Raw genomic sequence first — 24,171 nt, 5'->3', positions numbered from 1 at the left:
ACAGCGGTCCTCTCTCCCGCAACCCGCTGTACCCTCTACTTGAACATGGTGCTTTATGCTTCATATTATTATCCAATGATGTGTTGCCATCCTATGATGTCTGAGTAGATTTTCGTTGCCTATCGGTAATTGGTGAATTGCTATGATTGGTTTAATTTGCCTGTGGTTATGTTGCTGTCCTTTGGTGCCCATCATATGAGCGCGCGCGTGGATCACACCATAGGGTCAGTTTTATGTTGATAGGACTATGTATTAGAGGGCAAGAGTGACAGAAGCTTCAACCTAGCATAGAAATTGATGCATACGGGATTGAAGGAGGGCCAATATATCTTAATGCTATGGTTGGGTTTACCTTATTGACCGTTAGTAGTTGCGGATGCTTGCTAATAGTTCCAATCATAAGTGCATAGAATTCCAAGTCAGGGATGACATGCTAGCAGTGGCCTCTCCCACATAAAACTTGCTATCGGTCTAGTAAAGTAGTCAATTGCTTAGGGACAATTTCGCAACTCCTACCACCACTTTTCTACACTCGCTAAACTAACTTTATTGCTTCTTTACCAAAAACAGCCCCTAGTTTTTATTTATGTGCTCTTTATATTCTTGCAAACCTATCCCACAACACCTACAAAGTACTTCTAGTTTCATACTTGTTCTAGGTAAAGCGAACGTCAAGCGTGCGTAGAGTTGTATCGGTGGTCGATAGAACTTGAGGGGATATTTGTTCTACCTTTAGCTCCTCGTTGGGTTCGACACTCTTACTTATCGAAAGAGGTTACAATTGATCCCCTATACTTGTGGGTTATCAAGACCTTTTTCTGGCGCCGTTGCCGGGGAGCAATAGCGTGGGGTGATTATTCTCGTGTGTGCTTGTTTGCTTTATCACTAAGTAGTTTTTATTTTGTGCTCTTGTTTTCTATCTTTAGTTATGGGTAGGTGAAAGTGCAATCATGCCCTTAATCATATTTTGATGTTCATGACAACATGCATATATGGGACTAATCATGTTTTTCAAGTATATCTCAGGATTATGTCTCAAAGGCCGTGTGTGGATCATGACTAGGGTCAAATGCATATTGCTAAAGATCGGAGATACAAGACATTAGCCTTGGCTTTGTTTACCGTTTGTTCTTGAGTATAGGGATCCCGCACTATTAAGAGGGGATCGTTGGATCTAGTGAAAGATTTGCTCAAACCACCAACTCGAACTTTTCTCCGGACGTCCGATACTCTACGGACGCCCGATCTCTCTCGGCTGTCCGGTCGTCCGGCTCTCTACGGTCGTCCGCTGATTCTCTTACAGAACAGTATTAACGGATTTCCGAGCCCCTCCGGACGTCTGGTCTCCGGACGTCCGGCACGCCTCGGACGTCCGGTATTTCTTCCACAGAACAAAATTTACGGATTTCCGGGCCACTCACTTTATCATATTGTTCTTGCCTACTTACATACTTGTTTTACTTGCTTAGCACTTAGTACTACACTTGCAATTGTTAGGGTCACCTTCACATTCCGCATTATTGCCTAAAATTGCTAAGTCATAATTAAAATTTGTAATTGTACCTATTCACCCCCATCTAGGTCCATCTCGATCCTTTCAATAGGAAACGCAAAATACCAAAAAAATAGTTGTACCTACTACACCAATGGTTGAAGAACCAATCAAAATCTATCACACTCCTGAAGCTTTTTACTTGGATCATCTTCGATCCCTATGTGCTCGGGCTGAAACCCCAACTAGCTTAGTTGAGGGCAAATCTTTAGATGAGCATGCTTGTTATGTGCGACACCGCTTATCTCAAAAAGGGAAACTTTTACTGGATCAAATTCATCGTTTGCAATGCTATGCTTGGAATTTATGTGAAATATATGATTTTACTTGTTGTTCTGAAGACCCTAAGAAACACCTTCCCTACCAATGTGAGTTTAGTGATAATGGAATCGTATCTTCGTATGCTAAGGGTGTTTATAATTACTATGATGTTCAACAAATTGAAGATTTTGTTGCTTTTAAGGGTGCGTATGAAATTGCTTCTTTGATTGGAAAGTATGATGCTACTCTTTACAAATCTGAAAATTTTGCCATACTTAAATGTTGTTATGATAATTATGCTTCTAATGCCTATGTTAAACCATATATTGAGGACTCCTTCGCTGTCCAAGAAGAGACTAATATTTTGCAGGAGTCTATGGAAGAAGGAATTGATGAAACTGTGGGCTCATTCGATGAAAAAGATGATGAGGAGGGCGAAGAACAAAAGGAGGAAGAGCGGATTAGCTACCCGTGCCCACCTTCTAATGAGAGTAACTCTTCAACTCATAAATTTTTTAATTTCCCTTCATGCTTATCGAAGGATGAATGCCATGATAATTGCTATGATCCCGTTGATTCGTTTGAAATATCTCTTTTTGATGAACTTGATGCTTGCTATGCTTGTAGCCAAGATGCCAATATGAATGATGCTTATGGAGATGAACTTGCTATAGTTCCTTATGTTAAACATGAAATTGTTGTTGTTACACCCTCGCATGATAGTCCTATTATCTTTTTGAATTCTCCCGACTACACTATATCGGAGAAGTTTGCCCTTATTAAGGATCATATTGATGAGTTGTGTTTTACTACTACACATGATGATTTTGATAGATATAATATGCATGTGCTTTATGCTCCTACTTGCAATTACTATGAGAGAGGAACTACATCTCCGTCTCTCCATGTTTCCAATATGATAAAATTTCAAGAAACTGTTTATACTATGCATTGGCCTTTACTATGTGTGCACGAATTGTTCTTTTATGACATGCCGATGCATAGGAAGAGAGTTAGACTTCGTTGTTGCATGATATATGTTACTTTGTGCTCACTACTAAATCATAAATCATTGTTAATTAAAATTGGCTTTGATATACCTTGGGATCGGGGTGGATCCATTACTTGAGCACTATATGCCTAGCTTAATGGCTTTAAGGAAAGCACTGCCAGGGAGACAACCCGGAATTTTTAGAGAGTCATTTATTTCTGTTGTGTGCTTTTATAAAGTTTAAAAATAAAAATAATGTGCCAAGATTTTCCTTTAGGATGTTTACATTGCTTGTTGGTTTGTGCGGTGCAAAACAGAAACTTTGGCTGCAGTGCGCGGTTTTACATTTTTTACTGGAACGTCAAACGGTTCTGAAACTTATTGCACTGTATTTCTATACAAATTGTTTTTTTCTAATTTATTCAGAATTTTTGGAGTACTAGAGGTGTGGTGAATGTTCAGATTACTACAGACTATCATGTTTAAGACAGATTCTGTTTTTGATGCATAGTTTGCTTGTTTTGATGAAACTATTGATTTCTATCAGTGGATTAAGCCATGAAAAAGTTATATTACAGTAGCTAAAATGCAAAAACAAAATATGAATTGGTTTGCAACAGTACTTACAGTAGTGATTTGCTTTATTATACTAATGGATCTTACCGAGCCTTCTGTTGAGGTTTGTGTGGATGAAGTGTTCGAAGATCGAGGAGGCCTCGATTTAAGGAGAAGAAGGAGAGGCAAGAGCTCAAGCTTGGGGATGCCCAAGGCACCCCAAGTAAATATTCAAGGATACTCAAGCGTCTAAGCTTGGGGATGCCCCGGAGGGCATCCCATCTTTCTTCGACAAGTATCGGTATGTTTTCGGATTCGTTTCGTTCATGTGATATGTGCAAATCTTGGAGCATCTTTTGCATTTAGTTTTCACTTTTCTTTTATGCACCATGCTGGTATGAGATAGTCCATGGTTGATTTATAGAATGCTCCTTGCACTTCACTTATATCTTTTGAGTATGGCTTTATAGAATGCTTCATGTGCTTCACTTATATCATTTGAAGTTTGGATTGCCTGTTTCTCTTCACATAGAAAACCGCCATTTGTAGAATGCTCTTTTGCTTCACTTATATTTGTTAGAGCGTGGGCATATCTTTTGTAGAAAGAATTAAACTCTCTTGCTTCACTTATATCTATTTAGAGAGATGACAGGAATTGGTCATTCACATGGTTAGTCATAAAATCCTACATAAAACTTATGGATCACTGAATATGATATGTTTGATTCCTTGCAATAGTTTTGCGATATAGAGATGATAATATGTGGGAGGTACTAGTAAATGGTTGTGTTTAGTAAGAATATTGGTGTTAAGGTTTGTGATTCCCGAAGCATGCACGTATAGTCTCTCGTTATGCTATGAAGTTGGAGCATGATTTATTATTGATTGTCCTCCTTATGAGTGGCGGTCGGGGACGAGCGATGGTCTTTTCCTACCAATCTATCCCCCTAGGGGCATGCGTAGTAGTACTTTGCTTCGAGGGCTAATAAACTTTTGCAATAAGTATATGAGTTCTTTATGACTAATGTGAGTCCATGGATTATACGCACTCTTACCTTTTCGCAATTTGCTAGCCTCTACGGTACCGTGCATTGCCCTTTCTCACCTCGAGAGTTGGTGCAAACTTCGCCGGTGTATCCAAACCCCGTGATATGATACGCTCTATCACACATAAGCCTCCTTATAACTTCCTCAAAACAGCCACCATATCTACCTATTATGGCATTTCCATAGCCATTCCGAGATATATTGCCATGCAACTTCCATCATCATATACATGACTTGAGCATTCATTGTCATATTGTTTTGCATGATCGTAAGATAGCTAGCATGATATTTTCATGGCTTGTCTGTTTTTTTATATCTTTGCTACGCTAGATCATTGCACATCCCGGTACACCACCGGAGGCATTCATATAGAGTCATACTTTGTTCTAGACATTGAGTTGTAAGTAAATAAAAGTGTGATGATCATCATTATTAGAGCATTGCCCCAGTGAGGAAAGGATGATGGAGACTATGATTCCCCCACAAGTCGGGATGAGACTCCAGACTTTAAAAAAATAAAAGAGGCCAAAGAAGGCCACAAAAAAATAAAAGAGGCCAAAGAAGCCCACCAAAAAAACAAAAAAACAAAAAAAATGAGAGAAAAGAGAGAAGGGGCAATGCTACTATCCTTTTACCACACTTGTGCTTCAAAGTAGCACCATGTTCTTCATATAGAGAGTCTCTTGAGTTATCACTTTCATATACTAGTGGGAATTTTCATTATAGAACTTGGCTTGTATATTCCAATGATGGGCTTCCTCAAATGCCCGAGGTCTTCATGAGCAAGCAAGTTGGATGCACACCCACTTAATTTTAGTTTGAGCTTTCATACACTTATAGCTCTAGTGCATCCGTTGCATGGCAATCCCTACTCCTCGCATTGACATCAATTGATGGGCATCTCCATGGCCCGTTGATTAGCCGCGTCGATGTGAGACTTTCTACTTTTTTGTATTCTCCACACAACCTCCATCATCATATTCTATTCCACCCATAGTGATATGTCCATGGCTTGCGCTCATGTATTGTGTGAGGGTTGAAAAAGCTGAAGCACGTTAAAAAGTATGAACCAATTGCTCGGCTTGTCATCGGGGTTGTGCATGATAAATACTTTGTGTTAAGAAGACAGAGCATGACAAGATTATATGATTTTGTAGGGATAGCTTTCTTTACCGTTCATATTTTGAAAGACATGATTGTTTGTTGGGATTCCTGAGTATTGATGTCTTTATGTCAAATTATAGACTATTGCTTTCAATCACTCGTGTCTTAATATTCACGCCATGATTATATATATGATCAAGTTTATGCTAGGTAGCATTCCACATCAAAAATTATCTTTTTATCATTTACCTACTCGAGGACGAGCAAGAATTAAGCTTGGGGATGCTCATACGTCTCCGTCGTATCTATAATTTTTTATTGTTCCATGCCAATATTCTACAACTTTTACATACTTTTGGCAACTTTTTATACTATTTTTGGGACTAACATATTGATCCAGTGCCCAGTGCCAGTTCCTGTTTGTCATGTTTTTTGTTTCGCAGAAAATCCATATCAAACGGAGTCCAAACGGGATAAAAACTAACGGAGATTTTTTTTGGAATATATGTGAATTTTAGGAAGTGGAATCAACGCGAGACGATGCCCGAGGGGCCCACGAGGGGGAGGGGCGCGCCCTGGGCCCTCGTGGCCACCCGTAAGGCGGTTGGTGCCCTTCTTTCGCCGCAAGAAAGCCAATATCCGGATAGAAATCATGTCCAACCCAAACGGAGTTACGGATCTCCGGGAATATAAGAAACGGTGAAAGGGCAGAATCAAAAACGCAGAAACAGAGAGAGACAGAGAGACAGATCCAATCTCGGAGGGGCTCTCGCCCCTCCCATGCCATGGAAGCCAAGGACCAGAGGTGAAACCCTTCTCCCATCTAGGGGGAAGGTCAAGGAAGAAGAAGAAGAAGGGGGCTCTCTCCCCCTCTCTCCCGGTGGTGCAGGAACGCCGTCGGGGCCATCATCGCGACAACGATCTACACCAACACCTCCGTCATCTTCACCAACACCTTCATCACCTTCCCACATCTATCTACAACGTTCCACTCTCCCGCAACCCGCTGTATCCTCTACTTGAACATGGTGCTTTATGCTTCATATATTATCCAATGATGTGTTGCCATCCTATGATGTCTGAGTAGATTTTCGTTGTCCTATCGGTAATTGGAGAATTGCTATGATTGGTTTAATTTGCTTGTGGTTATGTTGCTGTCCTTTGGTGCCCATCATATGAGCGCGCGCGTGGATCACACCATAGGGTTAGTTGTATGTTGATAGGACTATGTATTGGAGGGCAAGAGTGACAGAAGCTTCAACCTAGCATACAAATTGATGCATACGGGATTGAAGGGGGAACAATATATATTAATGCTATGGTTGGGTTTTACCATAATGAACGTTAGTAGTTGTGGAAGCTTGCTAATAGTTCCAATCATAAGTGCATAGAATTCCAAGTCAGGGATGACATGCTAGCAGTGGCCTCTCCCACATAGAACTTGCTATCGGTCTAGTAAAGTAGTCAATTGCTTAGGGACAATTTTGCAACTCCTACCACCACTTTTCCACACTCGCTATACTAACCTTATTGCTTCTTTACCTAAAACAGCCCCTAGTTTTTATTTACGTGCTCTTTATATTCTTGCAAACCTATCCCACAACACCTACAAAGTACTTCTAGTTTCATAATTGTTCTAGGTAAAGCGAACGTCAAGCGTGCGTTGTATCGGTGGTCGATAGAACTTGAGGGAATATTTGTTCTGCCTTTAGCTCCTCGTTGGGTTCAACACTCTTACTTATCGAAAGAGGCTACAGTTGATCCCCTATACTTGTGGGTTATCAATCATCAATTAACCCATAGGACAAAACGGATCTACTCAAACATCATAGGATAGCCATATGTCATTGGGAAATAATATATAGCGTTGATCACCATGTTTAAGTAGAGATTACAGCGGGTAAAAGAGGGGTTACACCGCTGCATAGAGGGGGGAGAGTTGGTGATGACGGCGGTGAAGTTGTTGGTGTAGATCGTTGTCGCGATGATGGCCCCGGCGGTGTTCCGGCGGCACCGGGAGAGAGGGGGAGAGAGCCCCCCTTCTTCTTCTTCTTCTTCCTTGACCTTCCCCCTAGATGGGAGAAGGGTTTCCCCTCTGGTCCATGGCCTCCATAGCGGCGGAGGGGCGAGAGCCCCTCCGAGATTGGATCTCTCTCTCTGTTTCCTTCTGTTTCTACGCTCCCTGATTCTGCCCTTTCACCGTTTCTTAAATTCCCGGAGACCCGTAACTCCGATTGGGTTGAAATTTTGACACGATTTTTATCCGGATATTGGCTTTCTTGCGGCGAAAGAAGGGCACCAACCGCTTTACGGAGTGGCCACGAGGGCCGAGGGCGCGCCCCTCACCCTCGTGGGCCCCTCGGGCATCGTCTCGCGTTGATTCCACTTCCCAAAATTCACTTATATTCCAAAAAAAATCTACGCAAGTTTTTATCCAGTTTGGACTCTGTTGGATATGGATTTTCTGCGAAACAAAAAATATGCAACAAACACGAACTGACACTGGGCACTGGATCAATATGTTAGTCCCAAAAATAGTATAAAAAGTTGCCAAAAGTATGTAGAAGTTGTAGAATATTGGCATGGAACAATCAAAAAATATAGATACGACGGAGACGTATCACGGGGCCATGTGCTAAGGCGTGTATGAGCAATCCGTCCGAACTGCCCTCCTCCGGGGGATTTTCAAGAACTTGATCTTTAAACCAACGGAAGAAAGTGGCGTTGTGCTCTACAGTAACTTCGTCGTCCGTCTTGAGCATCCCCTTATCACGGTGCTTCTTTGCGATGGTTTCTTTGTGTTGTGCCACATAATCATCTACCACATCTAGGTGTTGTAGCACTACTAAGTTCGCCCTGTCAAAGTCGTTCCGTCGATCCGAGTAGTCCACGTGCAATTCCCTCCGGCCGTTGTTGTGACCATCTCCTTCGATCTTCCCATCGTGCTTCTTGACGGGCAAACCAACAACAGGGTCTCCGACGCTTATATAATTCTCGCAAAAGGAGACGCACTCATGCGTCAGATACCCCTAGACGATGCTCCCTTCGGGACGGGACATGTTACGAACGAATCCTTTGATGAGCCCATTCATCCTCTCGAACGGCATCGTGCTGTGAAGGAATGCCGGCCCGAGGTCGATGATGTCATCCACGATGTGGACACACGGATGCACCATGACATCAAAGAACGCAGGCGGGAAGTACATCTTAAGCTCACATAGTATGACAACGATCTCTTCCTGTAGCCTTCGAAGCTGCTTCACACTTATGGACTTTCGAGATATAACGTCGAAGAAGTTGCAGAGACCAGTAAGCGTGTCACGGATGTGCTTCTCCATTATCCCTCTAATGGCAACCGGGAGTATCTGCGTCATCATCACATGACAGTCATGAGACTTCGTCCCGCTGAACCTTTTCTTCTTGGGGTCTAGAAATTTGCTTATGTTCCCACAGTAACCGGAACTGACTTGGATTCCCATAAGGCACTTGATGAATTGATCGATCTCCTTCGCACTTAAGGTGAAGCAAGAAGGGGCGCAATAACTCTCCTCCTTCTTGTTGAATTTTCTGCCCCTTTCCCCCTCCTCCGTCTCCGTCTCCTCCATTAACTTTTTACGGTGGAGATCTTTCCTGATCTTCAAATCTTCCAAGTTTTTCCTTGCCTTCGACCCATCCTTGGTCTTCTCCGGCATGTTCATCAGTGTGCCAAGCAAGATCTCGAGGACATTCTTCGTGATATGCATTGGATCAAGGCAATGAGGCGTGTCGTGATTGGGCCAGTACTCCAAGTCCCAGAAAACAGACCTCGTTTTCCATACCTTCAGCAGCGGCTCCGGCGCCTTTTTGATCTTTCCCGGCGCGGGGCATTGTTCCCACTTTCTCAATAGCTCGTCGATTTCGGCGCCGCTCCTCTTACGTGGAGGTCCTCGATGCTCAGCCAACCCATTGAATAGATCTCCACGCTTTCTCCACGGGTCATCCTTCTCGAGCCATCTATGATGCCCCATGTACACGATTTTCCCGGACCTGCCATCTTTCGTTGACGTAAGCTGCTGAGACGTTGTATCATCCATGCACCTCATGCATCCGCAGTATCCGTGGCACACCTGGCTTGAGGTGTACCCGTAACCGAGATAGTCATGCACTGTCGTCATCAGCGGGGCTCTCATATGGAAATATTCTCCTTTGCTGGCGTCCCATGTCCATGCCGGTGTTTTCCATAATGTGTCTAGCTCCTCTTGCAGAACACCCATATACAGGTTAATACTATTTCCTGGTTGCTTTGGCCCTTGAATCAGCATGCTCATGTGTATGTATTTTGTCTTCATGCACTTCCATAGGGGGAGGTTGTACATCCATACAAACACGGGCCATGTGCTGTGGTTGGTGTTCTGGTTTTCAAACGGATTCATGCCATCGGTACCCGCACCAAGCACGATGTTCCTTGGATCTTCTGCAGCAAATCCATATACGGCGTTGAATGCTCTCCACTGGCTACCATCTACGAGGTGTCTCAGCCTCAGATCATCTCCATCGTCGGGCTTCTTCCTCTCCGCGCGCTAGCGCATGAGCTTTGCTTCCTTAGGATCTACGAAATACCGCTGCAGACAGGGAGTGATCGGAAAGTACCATACAACTTTCTAAGGAGCTTTCTTTCCTGCCTTCTTGTATCGAGAAGCATTGCACACTGGACAGCTGGTTTTTTCCGTGTGCCCCCCCCCCCCGATAAATGATGCAATCGTTGATGCATGCGTGGTACATAATGTGCGGCAAATCAAAAGGGCAAACGAATTTCTTGGCCTCCTCGACACTAGTAGGACACAGGTTCCCCGCGGGAAGAACTTTATTATGTAGATACTTCAAATGCTCATTGAGGCTTTTGTCTCTCCATTTGTTTTTGGCCTTCGTCTTTAGAAGTTCGAGCGTGAAACTCAAGAGGGTCACCTCGGGATCGCAACCGTCATACAATGGAGTCCTCGAATCTACTTCAAGTTGTGCCAGCTTGGCCTCCTCTCTAGAAGCAACTCTCTTGCTAGTCGTACTCTTGCGAAGGAGGTCTCGAACATGAGGGTCCTGCATGACTGCACTTAGTACCATCAAAGACTGCGGCGTGACCGCCGCCTCTTCTCCGCCATGTCCGGACTCTTCTTCGTCGTGTCCGGAATCTTCTGCGCCGCCGTCGTCATTTCCGGACTCTTCCCCGCCGACATGTACGGCGCCATCGTCTTCATGTCGATCGGTCATCTCTTCGTCTAGCCCCATGTCGTTATTCCCAGCTGCCATGTGGACGTCCTCATCATGATCATCTTGTTCACTTATCCACTGAGTATAGCCATCCATGAAATCATTCATCAGCAGGTGCGCCTTCAAAGTGCCACGATCAAAAGGGTCCAAAAGGACTCCTTCCTTGCATCTTGCACGCGGACATCTAATCCTAGTCCGATTATTTGCATACATGTCCATCACCGCGGATTGCATGTACCGCTCCACCTTCCATCCACTCACCTTCATGACCGACTGCACGGTATAACAAGGAAAGGGTTATAAAATAAATAATCCATGCTTCAAAGTCATATATATATATATATATATATAAAATTTTGGCATGACCTTGCCTAAAAATAGGACATATTGAGTTTGCTCGAAATTCACCGAAACGGAAATAAATCGACATTTCGGCAAAACATAAGCAACTCGAGGGCATGTCACTCGCACAAATCTCTCCACATATATCCCAAACACACATATTCTCATTCACACACATATTCCCATTCTCAAAATGAACAACTTTTTACTCACCTATATATCTCCCGAGAGAGACTGAGAGCACGCGGTTAATTAGATGATGAGAGAGAACGATCGAGAGAGCACGTGTGGTTGGCTAAATAGCTAGCTAGATCTAGTTGTTGGTGAGGAGAGGTGAATCTAGCTAGCTAACTAATGGAGAGGGGTTATGATGGAGGGGGCATTAATGGGGGAGAGAAGAGAGGTGTAGGGGAAAAAGAGAGGCCATTTATGGAGGAGGGTGCGATTAATGAGGAGAGAAGAGAGGTAGGAGGAAGAGAGAAGAAGAGCAACAATGATGGAGAGTGGAGAGGGAAAAGGAGGGGGGAGGGCAAAGTGGGGGAGAGGAGGGGGAGGGGTGGAAAAGGTGGCACCAGCCGCAACTAGCAGTAGCGCTGCTCAGCAAAAAGCGCTGCTGCTATGGGACTTAGTAGTAGCGCTCTTCAGGAAAAGCGTTACTACTAAGTGGGGCCCATTAGCAGTAGCGGCGCAGTAAAATCAAGCGCTGCTACTAAACTGTTAGTAGTAGCGCTTGTTTCTGCACAGCGCTACAACTCCAGCGACCGTCGGGGACCTCGTCTGGTCCCACATAGTAGTAGCGCGTTTTTGCTTCCCAGCGCTACTACTACAGAGTTACTAGTAGCGCCTGCCAGGAAAAGCGCTACTGCTAAATAGCAACAGCGGTTACTATTTTACAGCGCTACTACTATACTACTGTGTATAAGCATTTTCCTAGTAGTGAGTGATCATTCATTTTGGCTCGTTTAAGCTCACTTATGACAGATGGGATCAAATCGACAGAGCTGACTTGGCAAAAAAAAAATCCACATATACGCGTTGAATAGTGTACTCTATCTTCTCCAGTATCTTTGACATAGGCACCCTCGATCAAACAACAAAAACGCTGAATAGTCTAAACGCAAAAATATCTTGATGACATTTTATTAAAAAATCATACAGTGTAAAAGATGTCCTGTAATTTATCAAACATGTGTTGTATCATTAAAAAAAATGTTGCGGCACTTAAAAACACTTAGAGCTTGGAGGCCCACAAGGAAATTTAGGGTGACAAATTAGGAAGAGATGGGCAATTCCTATTGCTTTGGATGTGTGTCGACCTTTTGTTTACAAGAGGTAAGATTGTCCGCCAGGGCTATTTCTCGCCTACAACAAGAGCTACATTAGCCTCGCCTATGGCGTGAGGATAGGGAGCCGACCCATACGGTAGTTGTCTCTGGCGTGAGGTGTTTTTCACGTGTTTTTTCTTATCGCTATTCACTTTTTTCTTCAGAATTCTTTTGTTCTTTTTTTTTCGTTTTCCTTTTCCTTTTTGTATTTCTTTGGTTTGATTTTTTTTCTTCGGCTTCACAAGTTTTCTTTGGTTTTTTAGTTTCCCTTTTTCAACAAATGTCTACTCTTTTTATGACATATTGTACATTATTCTTATACATGTGTAACATTTTTTGATACACAATGAACAATTTTCAAAATATTGGTCTATATTTTTTTCAAACAAATGTTTCTACACATATTTTTAAATGCATGTTCAACATTTTTCGAACACATGTTGAACATTTTTTTCTAATGGTATGATTTTATTTTTTTGCAAACTACACGGACATTTTTTAGGATTGTAAGCACACATACATTCACTCGTATGCATGCACGCACACCCTATCCCTATGAGCGCATTAGAAAGACTGAGCCGGCACATCATCTTGAGATTGACGAAGTCGCGATAGACGCCTTTGTAGTCGACGAGAATGTCTTCTTCCACTGAACGCACATCGCTGGAAGGCCTGAAACAAATCCAGGAAAATGTCAGAATTAATATTAAGTCTTGGACTTGAGCCCTGGTGGACTATGCCACTGTCCTCCTAAGTCCTAACCATCCAACTCCAGGTTGATTCGCCATGAACATATCCTTGAAATACGTCAAACTTTTATAAAATGTCACATGCATTTCCTTATTATTATAAAATATTTTTGAATTAAGCATACATTTTAAAAAATGTCACGGATATTTTTTTAATGTCACGTAATTTTTTTGAATGGTAGAATGTGTTTTTTCGAAGTTACGAGAATAATTTTTTCATTATAGATTTTTTTTCAAAAATGGTACAAACTGTTTTTTAATACACGTAAAGATTTTAAAAATGTCATGTATATATTTTTTGAATGCTATCAACAATTCTTCTGAAGGACGCAATAATAAGTACATTTTATTAAAAAAAATGAATGCGTGATGAACAATTTTCTGAATTGAACAAAAATAGTTTTCCAGTTTTAGAAATATAAATATAAATAATATAAAAAGTAAAAAAGAACGTGCTGGAGAGGCAGTGCTCCTCCCATGCTGGGCCGGACCATTTAAGGGGCGCCACATGAATTCCTGTTGTTCCGTCATGATGTGATGTATGAAGAAAGGGTTTAAGGGGTTTACAACTCGTGGAAAGCAGACTACTCCTATAAAGGGTTTAAGACTAAGCAGCAGTCAGTGGATGCCTACTTCAAATTGGTGCACAAGCATGCAAGCAATGTTGAAGTAGGCAAGGCTGTGTTTGGGATGAAGAACTTCATCATTGTTCATCGTGATTGTAATGTCGTTTTATTAGTGTGATTATATGTAACGTGTAGTTGATAAGCTTGCCACATAAGAATAGGATACAAGGTAAGTAGACCCATACCATACGCGGTGCCAAGTTTGCGTATTTGCGAGCAGGCAGGCAGCAGTCATCTTTTTTAGGGAAAAGCAGGCAGCAGTCTTTTTTCGTGAAAGAATCCACCTTATTGCCCAGTGCATCGTTTTTCGACTAGTCCTCGTCGTGGTTAACACCGCACCAACCAAGCTGAGGAGTTGAAGTTCGAGACATTCTCCACTGCCGCCCCCTCTTCTACAGCTCCACTTCCAAGTTCCAAGTGCCAAAGCGGCTACGCCACAACAATGGCGCTTCGATCGTCCTCGTGGCTGCTGATCTCCCTCCTCCTCGCCGTGACGCCAGCCCCTAGCACATGTGAGGATAGCGTCCGCATCGCGGACGCAGGCGGCTTGCTGCAATGCTACCCGGCGCCGGCGCTCACCAACGCCACCAACGGCACGGCGTTTCGCGCCACCCTGCTCCCGCTCCTCCGCTCTCTCCCCTCCGCCGCCGCGCACACGTGCTTCGCCTCCCTACGGTCCGTCACCCGCGGGGAGCGCGCGTTCGCGCGGGGGCTCTGCTTCGGCAACACCACGGTGCCGTCCGAGTGCGCCCGGTGCCTGTCCGCCGCGGCTGGGAACCTCACCGCTGGCTGCGGTGCCACCAGCCGGCGCGCTGGCATCTGGAGCGACCGGTGCTTCGTCGGCTACGCCGACACCAATGCATCCTCGCCAAGCGAGGACGCCTTCCGCGCCCGGGTCCTCTTCGACGCCGTCCCTGCCTCTAAGGTCAACACCAAATCCTTCTACTACGCCCACCTGCACAATGAGCTCGTCGCCATGGCGAAGGACGTGGCGCGGCGCGCGGCCGCAAACATCTCCGGGCCGCGGATGCTGGCCACAGCGGAGGGGACCAACTCCGAGAGCGTGGTGAGCAGAACAGTGCACGTTCTGGCGCAGTGCAGGAGGGACCGCACGGCGGCGGACTGCGTCCAGTGCCTGCAGGAGTCGGTGCAGGGCGTGGACTGGGACCTCAACGTTGCCCGCGTCGACGGTGGCGTGGCGGCCGCGGTGGTGGGCTTCAACTGCTACCTACGGTTCGAGGTCTCCACTGCAGTGAGTGACAACGATCTCAATACCGGTGAGTTCTCCTGATCAATCTTTCAATTTCCTCTCACGGACAAAAATGGGTTGCATCTTTCATCCAAAACGTCTCACTGAGACAAAACTAAAGGCATCACCAAAGCAAACCCTCAAAGTGCATGATCATGTCGAGTCCGGACCACTTTTATCATCCAAGAGGAAGGCATGACCAACGCTGCACTCTGGGCGGTTGCTCCAGCCCTTCACATCGGATTTGGTGGCCAGACTAAAAAAACGGTGTTGCTTGCAGAGTGGAACGAGCGCTTGCAGAGGAGGCTGCCTCCTCCCTGACAAAAAGTCGCTTCAGCTCTCTCCTAGCCAATGTCATGGCAACCTCGGCTTGCTTTACAGCATCTCCAGCCGCATCTCCAACAAGCCCTCCGGGCCCTTTTTTATCGTCGGCATCGAAAAATCAGTCCAGTCGCGTCCCAGAAGCCCACTTTTCGCCGGTTAAGGCCGAATTCGGCGTCGGCGAACCCGTGCCGGCGCGCTGGGGGGCTCGCGGGGGGAAACGGTTTTGGCGCGGAAGCCTGGCGGGCCCGCCGAGTCAGCGACCGGGCGTGCTCGTCGTCCTCATCGCCTCGGTTTCCCGCGGGGAATCAATGCCAAGGCGGCCGCGTTGCCGCGCCGGTCAGCCTTCCATTGATGCCTCATGGGCGGCGCAGTGAAGGCGCCACGACACGCGTCCCGCCCGCTCCCGCCACGCGTACGCACGCATGCCGCCCGCTCACCGCCCCCGCCTCTATAAAAGCCGGGCCCTCCCTCGCCGGTGAGCGCACGCCCTCCATCGCCACAGAACCCTCTCCCCCTCTCGACCTCTCACCGCCGACGCGCGTCTCTCCTCTTTCCCCCCGACGACGAGCATGGCCGAACGCTACCCATGCGATGGTGCGGCGACCAACGGCTTCGGCCGCCGCCACCTGCACGAGGACGAGGCACGCCTCCTATACGAGGCGGACTATCCGGCGCCGCCGGACATGTGGGTGCCGGGTTCCTGGAGGCTCAGCGCCGGCGGCATCCCGGTGCCCCAGTGCCCACTGGAGCTGATCGGCACGTCGAAATCGCGCGCATCCGGTCCTCGCTGCCGGTGGCGGCGAGGAACGAGCCGAGGTACGCCCCCGACAGCAACACGCTGTGGACGGCGTACTTCGACAGGCGCCACGAGGAGCAGCTCGCCTCCACCAACAGCGCCAACGGCGTCGAGCCCAACGGCCACCTCAACTCCGACGGGAGGTGCCAATGGTGGGGTGTCCCTGGCCGCACCCTCGAGGTCGTCCTCGAGTACATCGAGGGTGGCAACACGCCGCGCCTGGAGTACCTACCGCCCCCCTTCTTCTCTCGTCGCCGCGACAGCTCCTGGACGCCGCGGCGAATGGAGACGGCGACATCCTCGTTGTCGGGCTCCCTCTCCTCCGGCACGCCGGCGCTCCGCCTCGTCAAGCCGGAGCCGCAGGAGACACCGCTTAGGCGCCGCACCCATGGCGGCGCCCTCGTCATCAACGAGGGCGGCCATGGCCCCTCTTCCCCCCTTCCCACCTCGTCAGGCCAAAGACCGAGCCGGGTCTTCTCCCCGTGAAGAAGGAGCACGAGGCCATGGCCGCCGATGACGAGACCGTCCTCAAATGGGCGCGGGAGGACTACGTCTGCGAGGAGATGGCACACCAGTGTCGTGCCCTCGAGGAGATCGCCGCTCGACGCTGCAGACGCGAGGAGGGCGCCGTCGTCGTCCTTGGCGACAGCGACGACGAGGCGCTCGGTCCGTCCAACCCCCCACGCATCGGCGACCCCGGTCAGGGATGCAGCAGGGACAACGGTGACGACGGCGACGACGGCGAGTACACCAAGTTCTACAGGCTGCTCGGCATGTAGAAGGCGGGCGGCGGCCGCGGCGCAGTAGTCGTAGTTTTAATTGTCGTTTTAGTTGTTTTAAATTATGTTTTTAGTTTTTTGTGCAAATATCAATGAAATCGCCTAGTTTGGCCGAATTTGTGTCGTGTTTGCCCAATTTTCGGCCGAGTTTGGTTTAAAAAAAATGGCGTCTGGGACGACCTTGGGACGACAGCTGGGAAACCAACTGCCCCATGCCGAATTTATCGCTAGTTCGCCCCCAGGCAGGCGCTATTTCAAACCCTGGAAGGCCGAACGACTGGAGACGCTCTTAGCTCTTTGCGGTTGAGAAAGTGAGAAAGAGAAAGAGAAACAGGGAGGCTGCAGCATTGGACCGGTCTCATTTCACACTGTGGTTTCAGCCTGAAATGTTTACATGGAATCTGGAGCGGCACTATACTAGTGCCTCCATTGTACATGCCCTCAACATGTGGTCTCTGTGTTCTCTCTCCTTCCACCACACAAACACAAAACAAATGAGGAAATTTTTCTAAGATATGTCTCCCTACCTTTAATCTTCCCACGACATATCTCGGACATGTCCGTGAGCAGTAAGGTGTCCGTTTTAAGAACTTGCGTTGGAGATGCCCTGATACTCTCGGTTTTGTTTTCGACAGGTATACAAGTGGCGTTTGCCTTGGTATGTACGTTGGCAGGAGCCCTATCGACGTATCTGTGTGCTTTTGACAGGTGAAGAGGAGAAGGAGGGATGAAGCAGCCACGTGCCCACATGTACGTTATTTATCGTCCGCTGACTGTCTAAAATCAAAATTTGTTCCAATTCATTTTCTTACATGCTCCGTATATATCTTAATTATCTCCAGAGGGCCAGCACGCATGTCAGTTACAGAGATAATCGGAGCAAGCTACAACAACTCTGGGGCAACAAGCCGAACGATCAAGATAGGCTGCGTACATAGGCTTATGGTTCACGGGTTAATGTTCGAGACCAACGTGTGTATGTGCGTTGTCCATCAGTAAGTGGTGCATGTGTGATTCTGTTCTACTCCCTTCGTCCCATAATATAAAATGGTTCTTATATTATGGAATGTAGGGAGTAGTTTCGCTCGATTATTATGTGGGTCGTAAGTTGCAGTAACGGAATGGCACCATTGTACAATCGAGTCATAAAATTTTCCAAATACTTAATCATGCAACACGGTGTAAACTGAGCGTACCTCAGATGGCTAGGCTCCTTGTGGTGGATCCGGCGTACCATTGTTCAAGTCATAGACTTGACGCTGGTGCTCGCATTTTTTGCGATGTTTGTTTAGCGGGAGAAGACGTTCTCGTCGACTAGAGGTGTCTATGGTAACTTCGTCAATCGCAGGATTTTGCGTCGGCTCAGTATCTCGAATGTACTCATAGAGTATAGTATGCGTGCATGAGTTCATACGGACGAGTATATATGCGTGTACATGAGTGTCAACGATTGTAATGTGTTATAAAAAAGAGTTGCACGATCTGGTATTAGCAAGCGCACGCGCTACAAACAAGCCATCACACGTTAGTGAAAACCCCCACCGATCATCCCTTCACTATCTCTCTAAAAAAACTGATTTATGCCGTCGCCTTTCCTCCTCTTCACCCCTTCACTATCTATCTTTCACCGAGCACAGAGGTGTTGATGAAGCAAAGGAGCATGCCGCCGTTGACGCCCACGAGGGTCCAGGGAAGGTGGCGGAACCACAAAACACAACAAGCAGACCGACAAGGAAAACACTTGTCGTGGAGTCGAAGTAGCATCGACATCTCCTTCTCTCCTTTTGTAGCTATCGGACTGAAGCGTAGGTAGGATGTCACCTCCTTTCAGATTCGTTGATCCATGTGGCGGGGAGTGGGGGAAAAGGGCATGATGGTTGGATCCATCTGAAGGAAATATGCCCTAGAGGCAATAATAAAGTTATTATTTATTTTCTTATATCATGATAAATGTTTATTATTCATGCTAGAATTGTATTAAGCGGAAACATAATACTTGTGTGAATACATGGACAAACAGAGTGTCACTAATATGCCTCTACTTGACTAGCTCGTTGATCGAAGATGGTTATGTTTCCTAGCCATTGACATGAGTTGTCATTTGATTAACGGGATCACATCATTAGGAGAATGATGTGATTGACTTGACCCATTCCGTTAGCTTAGCACTCGATCGTTTAGTATGTTGCTATTGCTTTCTTCATGACTTATACATGTTCCTATGACTATGAGATTATGCAACTCCCGTTTACCGGAGGAACACTTTGTGTGCTACCAAACATCACAATGTAATTGGGTGATTATAAAGGTGCTCTACAGGTGTCTCCGAAGGTACTTGTTGGGTTGGCGTATTTCGAGATTAGGATTTGTCACTCCGATCGTCGGAGAGGTATCTCTGGGCCCACTCGGTAATGCACATCACTTAAGCCTTGCAAGCATTGCAACTAATGAGTTAGTTGCGGGATGATGTATTACGGAACGAGTAAAGAGACTTGCCGGTAACGAGATTGAACTAGGTATTGAGATACCGACGATCGAATCTCGGGCAAGTAACATACCGAAGACAAAGGGAACAACGTATGTTGTTATGCGGTCTGACCTATAAAGATATTCGTAGAATATGTGGCAGCCAATATGAGCATCCAGGTTCCGCTATTGGTTATTGATCGGATACGTGTCTCGGTCATGTCTACATAGTTCTCGAACCCGTAGGGTCCGCACGCTTAAAGTTTCGATGACGGTTATATTATGAGTTTATGAGTTTTGATGTACCGAAGGTTGTTCGGAGTCCCGGATGTGATCACGGACATGACGAGGAGTCTCGAAATGGTCGAGACATGAAGATTGATATATTGGAAACCTATATTTGGATATCGGAAGTGTTTCGGGTGAAATCGGGATTTTACCGGAGTACCGAGGGCTTAGCGGAACCCCCCGGGGGCTTAATGGGCCATAGTGGGCCTTAGTGGAGAAGAGGAGAGGCGGCTAGGGCAGGGCCGCGCGCCCCTCCCCCTCTAGTCCGAATAGGACAAGGAGAGGGGGGCGGCGCCCCCCCTTTCCTTCCTCTCTCCCTCCTCTTCCCCCCTTCTCCTAATCCAACAAGGAAGGGAGGTAGTTCTACTCCCGGTGGGAGTAGGACTCCTCCTGGCGCGCCTCCTCCTGGCCGGCCGCACCTCCCCCCTTGCTCCTTTATATACGGGGGCAGGGGCACCCTAGAGACACAACAATTGATTTGATCTTTTAGCCGTCTGCGGTGCCCCCTCCACCATAGTCCACCTCGATAATACTGTAGCGGTGCTTAGGCGAAGCCCTGCGTCGGTAGAACATCATCATGGTCACCACGCCGTCGTGCTGACGAAACTCTCCCTCAACACTCGGCTGGATCGGAGTTCGAGGGACGTCATCGGGCTGAATGTGTGCTGAACTCGGAGGTGCCGTGCGTTCGGTACTTGATCGGTCGGATCGTGAAGACATACGACTACATCAACCGCGTTGTGCTAAACGCTTCCGCTTTCGGTCTATGAGGGTACGTGGACAACACTCTCCCCTCTCGTTGCTATGCATCACCATGATCTTGCGTGTGCGTAGGAATTTTTTTGAAATTACTACGTTCCCCAACACCATCATGGCTGAGAATGGAGGACGGGGTGGTGACGTGCAGGCAGCAGACATCACCGCGGATCGGAAGAAGAGAGCATAGGGGCAGGGCTGGATGAGCATGCAATAGGGGCGGTCGCTGACGGCTTCGTTTTGAAGGAGAAGGGTGCGATGGTCAGATCCGTTGGAGTAAAATCCACATAACCACCACATTCGTTGTCAGGGAATGCAGAAAACAACCACTTACAAAATATGGCATTGTGCACCGCACCGAATTTTTGACGTGGCAAAACACACCAAGCAAAAAAATTATCGCGTTTTGACGTGGCTGATCACTCGAGAGCCGACAATGGTATTGGCGCGACGTGAATGGCCGTTACGGACGGTCGGAAGCGGCTGGGTGGGTGCCTTCGCTCGCTAGCAAGAAGGAAACTTGTTCGCAAGTGTCTGTGTCATTTGCGGTGGCCCTTCGCTCGATACGTTGCCGCCCCTTCAGTTTGCCACCTCTCCAGGAAACCATGTCGTCATCTTCGTTAGCCACAACATTCACTCGCAGTTGCGTTTCGCATAGAAAACCACCGATCCAATCGTACACTAATCATACACGCAAATGTGTACGATCAAGACCAGAGACTTACGAGAAGATATCACAACACCACTCTAGACACAAATAAAATAATACAAGCTTCATATTACAAGCCAGGGGCCTCGGGGGCTCGAATACAGAAGCTCGAATACACAAGAGTCAGCGGAAGCAACAATATCTTAGTACAGACATAAGTTAAACAAGACTGCTTTAAGAAGGCTAGCACAAAAGCTACAACGATCGAAAAGGCAAAGCCTCCTGCCTGAGACCTCCTAACTACTCCTGGTCGTCGGCGGTCTCCACGTAGCAGTAGGCACCCTCGGGGTAGTAGTAGTCGTCGGCGGTGGCATCTGGCTCCTGGGATCCACCATCTGATCGCAACAACCGGGTATAGGGGGAGGTAGCAAAGCAACCATGAGTACTCATCCAAAGTACTCGCAAGCATCAGATATATACTAAGTATGCATTGGTATCAAAGGAAGGGATGTATCTTTGGACTGAACTGCAGAATGCCAGAATAGAGGGGAAGACCTAGCCTATCGAAGACTAGCATCTTCAAGCATCTTGCAGCATTCAGAAGAGTATAGAATAGCATATTATAATTAACAAGTATGTTATAACATTAACGCCTAGAGATCCTTTCTCGAATCCCTGCGAGAAGACAATCCGAAGTCATCATATCCATTACATGCCTCAGCATCCAGTTCTAGTTGTATCGATCGCTCCGAGCGTCCGTTATCATGGACACGGCTATTCGAATAGATAACTTCTTTGCAGGGGTGCACCAACTTACCCAACACGCTCGATCAAATCTGGATGGACACACCATCAGGTCATGACCGGCCTCGGCCGATCAACACGCCGTAGTCCTACCTAGGCTCCGGAGAGGAGGTCTCCGCGGGTCTACATCCTAAGCGTTCTGGGGTCTTGGGCCCATCGCCCTTTCCACTCCGGGTCGTTGCGTGCAGGGCGGGTCCAGGCACCAGCTCTGTCATGGATGGCGCCGGCCCAGCCATGCCGCAATGCTGAACTGGACGTCTGGCAGAGCTGTCGGAAGAATCGTACGACACCGAGTTCCCATACTTATTCCCGCATGGTGGTCAGTGCGAAAAAGACCAGAGGCCTACTCGGATCACATATCCAAACCATTAATGACTTGGGAGCGCACGGTAACGAGCAGAGACTCACGATCGATGTGACCCATCGCCCGTCTCGTGGACTTACGACAAGGGCCCGGAATGTCCGACCGTGCCACGTAGAAAACTCGCGGGTACCCTCCAGGTCAACCAGACTTCACATCAACTCGCGGGTATGTCGCCGCACGTCACCCCGCAACTTCTTCTCCGCGTGTATGTCACCGTGCCCCGCCTCCTTGGAGTGCCTAGAACTCATCTAGCTGAGATATAGTTTGGTCTCATTCACCTGGCATTAGCTGACATCATCATTGTTGTATTTTTTCTTTTAGCACAATCATCATTGTTGTCGATCGACTGATATGTGTGATCTGCTAATAAGTAACTGGACCGGCCTGCTAGCCACGTAGTGACCACTACACGTCAAAGTAATGCAATCACACAACAAAAAGTTGTCACATTTTTTTAAGGGCAACACGCCACTATATTCGTTGCATGGTGTATGATATAGATTGAAAAATCTATACCTTTTAACTCAAATGTCCAAAATGTATCATTTTTTAACCAATAATGCTTAGAAATGTTCATACTTTTTAAAAAGCCAGGAGTTTAAAAAGTTATCATTTTTTAAAATGTTCTTGAATTTAATGTTGAAGAATTTGAAAATAAATGTTCATTAACTTGATTTTTTGGTGCATTTGAAAAAATATTTAAAATTTAAAAGTGTCCGCAAGTTTGTATTTTTTTGTGAATTTACACAATGTTGGTCGCACTCGGCTGAAAAATATGTAGTTGCAACCCCATTGAATACATGTAGTTGCGACTTCATTTGAAAACATGCAGTTTGCGACCCCCTTTAAGACATAGCTGCTCTTTCCATTTGAAAACATGTAGTTGCGAGCTCCTCTAAAAACATTCAGTTGCGACCCCCTCTGAACACATGCAACTGTGACCCCGCTAAAAACATGCAACTGTGACTCCATTTGAAAACATGCAGTTGTGACCCCTTGAACACATGTAGTTGTGACTCCATTTTAAAACATGCAGTTGCGACCGACCTCTGAACATATGCAGTTGTAACCCCCCCCCCCCCAAGACATGTAGTTGTGAATCCAGTTGAAAAACATGCAATTGCAACCCGCTCTGAACACATGCAGTTGCCCCCCTCCCCCTCCCCTCTGAACAACATGCAGTTGCGACCCCTCCTTGAAGACATGCAGTTGCGACCCCCTCTGAACACATGCAGTTGCGACCCGCTTTGAAGACATGTAGTTGCGACTCAATTCAAAAACATGCAATTGCGACCCCCTTTAAAGACATGTAGTTGCGACTCAATTCAAAAACATGCAGTTACGACCCCTCTGAACAACATGCAGTTGCGACCCCCCTTGAAGAGATGTAACTGCGACCCCCTTTAAATACATGTCATTGCGACTCCATTTGAAAACATGCAGTTGCTACCCACTCTAAACAACATGCAGTTACGATCCACCTTGAAAACAAGTAGTTGCGACTCCATTTAAACACATGCAGTTACGACTCCCTCTAAACAACATGCAGTTGTGATCCGCCTTGAAAACATATGGTTGCGACTCCATTTAAACACATGCAGTTGTGAAACCTCCTTAAACACATGCATGATAATAATAAGACCACAAGAAAACGCAAGTGAGAGGAAAAAATGGGAAACAAGAACAACGAAAAATGATAAATCTTATCAGGTTATAAATTAGTTAAGTGTTTACATATATAAGAAAGAAAGGCTAAAAGAGAAAGTAGGAAATATTGACAGCAAAAAAAAAAAAAACCGAATGATAACAAGAACTAGAAAATGAAATGCAAAGAAAGAAAGAAAACTCACCTCGTTTCAGCTTGTTTTTTTAGACAACCTCGTTTCAACTTCTCCCAGCA

The 24,171-nt window shown here is 46.5% G+C and overlaps 1 protein-coding gene across 1 annotated transcript; it reads left to right on the top strand.

Moving 5' to 3' along the window:
- Window positions 1–14,136: 14,136 nt before the first annotated feature.
- LOC123074199 (cysteine-rich receptor-like protein kinase 10) lies at window positions 14,137–18,099 on the top strand. The gene is made up of 3 exons (XM_044497098.1): window positions 14,137–15,073; window positions 17,580–17,694; window positions 17,787–18,099. The coding sequence occupies exons 1-2, from the start codon at window positions 14,239–14,241 to the stop codon at window positions 17,654–17,656; spliced, it is 912 nt and encodes a 303-aa protein (XP_044353033.1). The 5' UTR covers window positions 14,137–14,238; the 3' UTR covers window positions 17,657–17,694; window positions 17,787–18,099.
- The last annotated feature ends 6,072 nt before the right edge of the window (window positions 18,100–24,171 follow it).

This window comes from Triticum aestivum, chromosome 3D (assembly GCF_018294505.1).
Source record: "Triticum aestivum cultivar Chinese Spring chromosome 3D, IWGSC CS RefSeq v2.1, whole genome shotgun sequence".
NCBI lineage: Eukaryota > Viridiplantae > Streptophyta > Magnoliopsida > Poales > Poaceae > Triticum > Triticum aestivum.
This window is presented reverse-complemented; position numbering and strand designations above follow the sequence as displayed.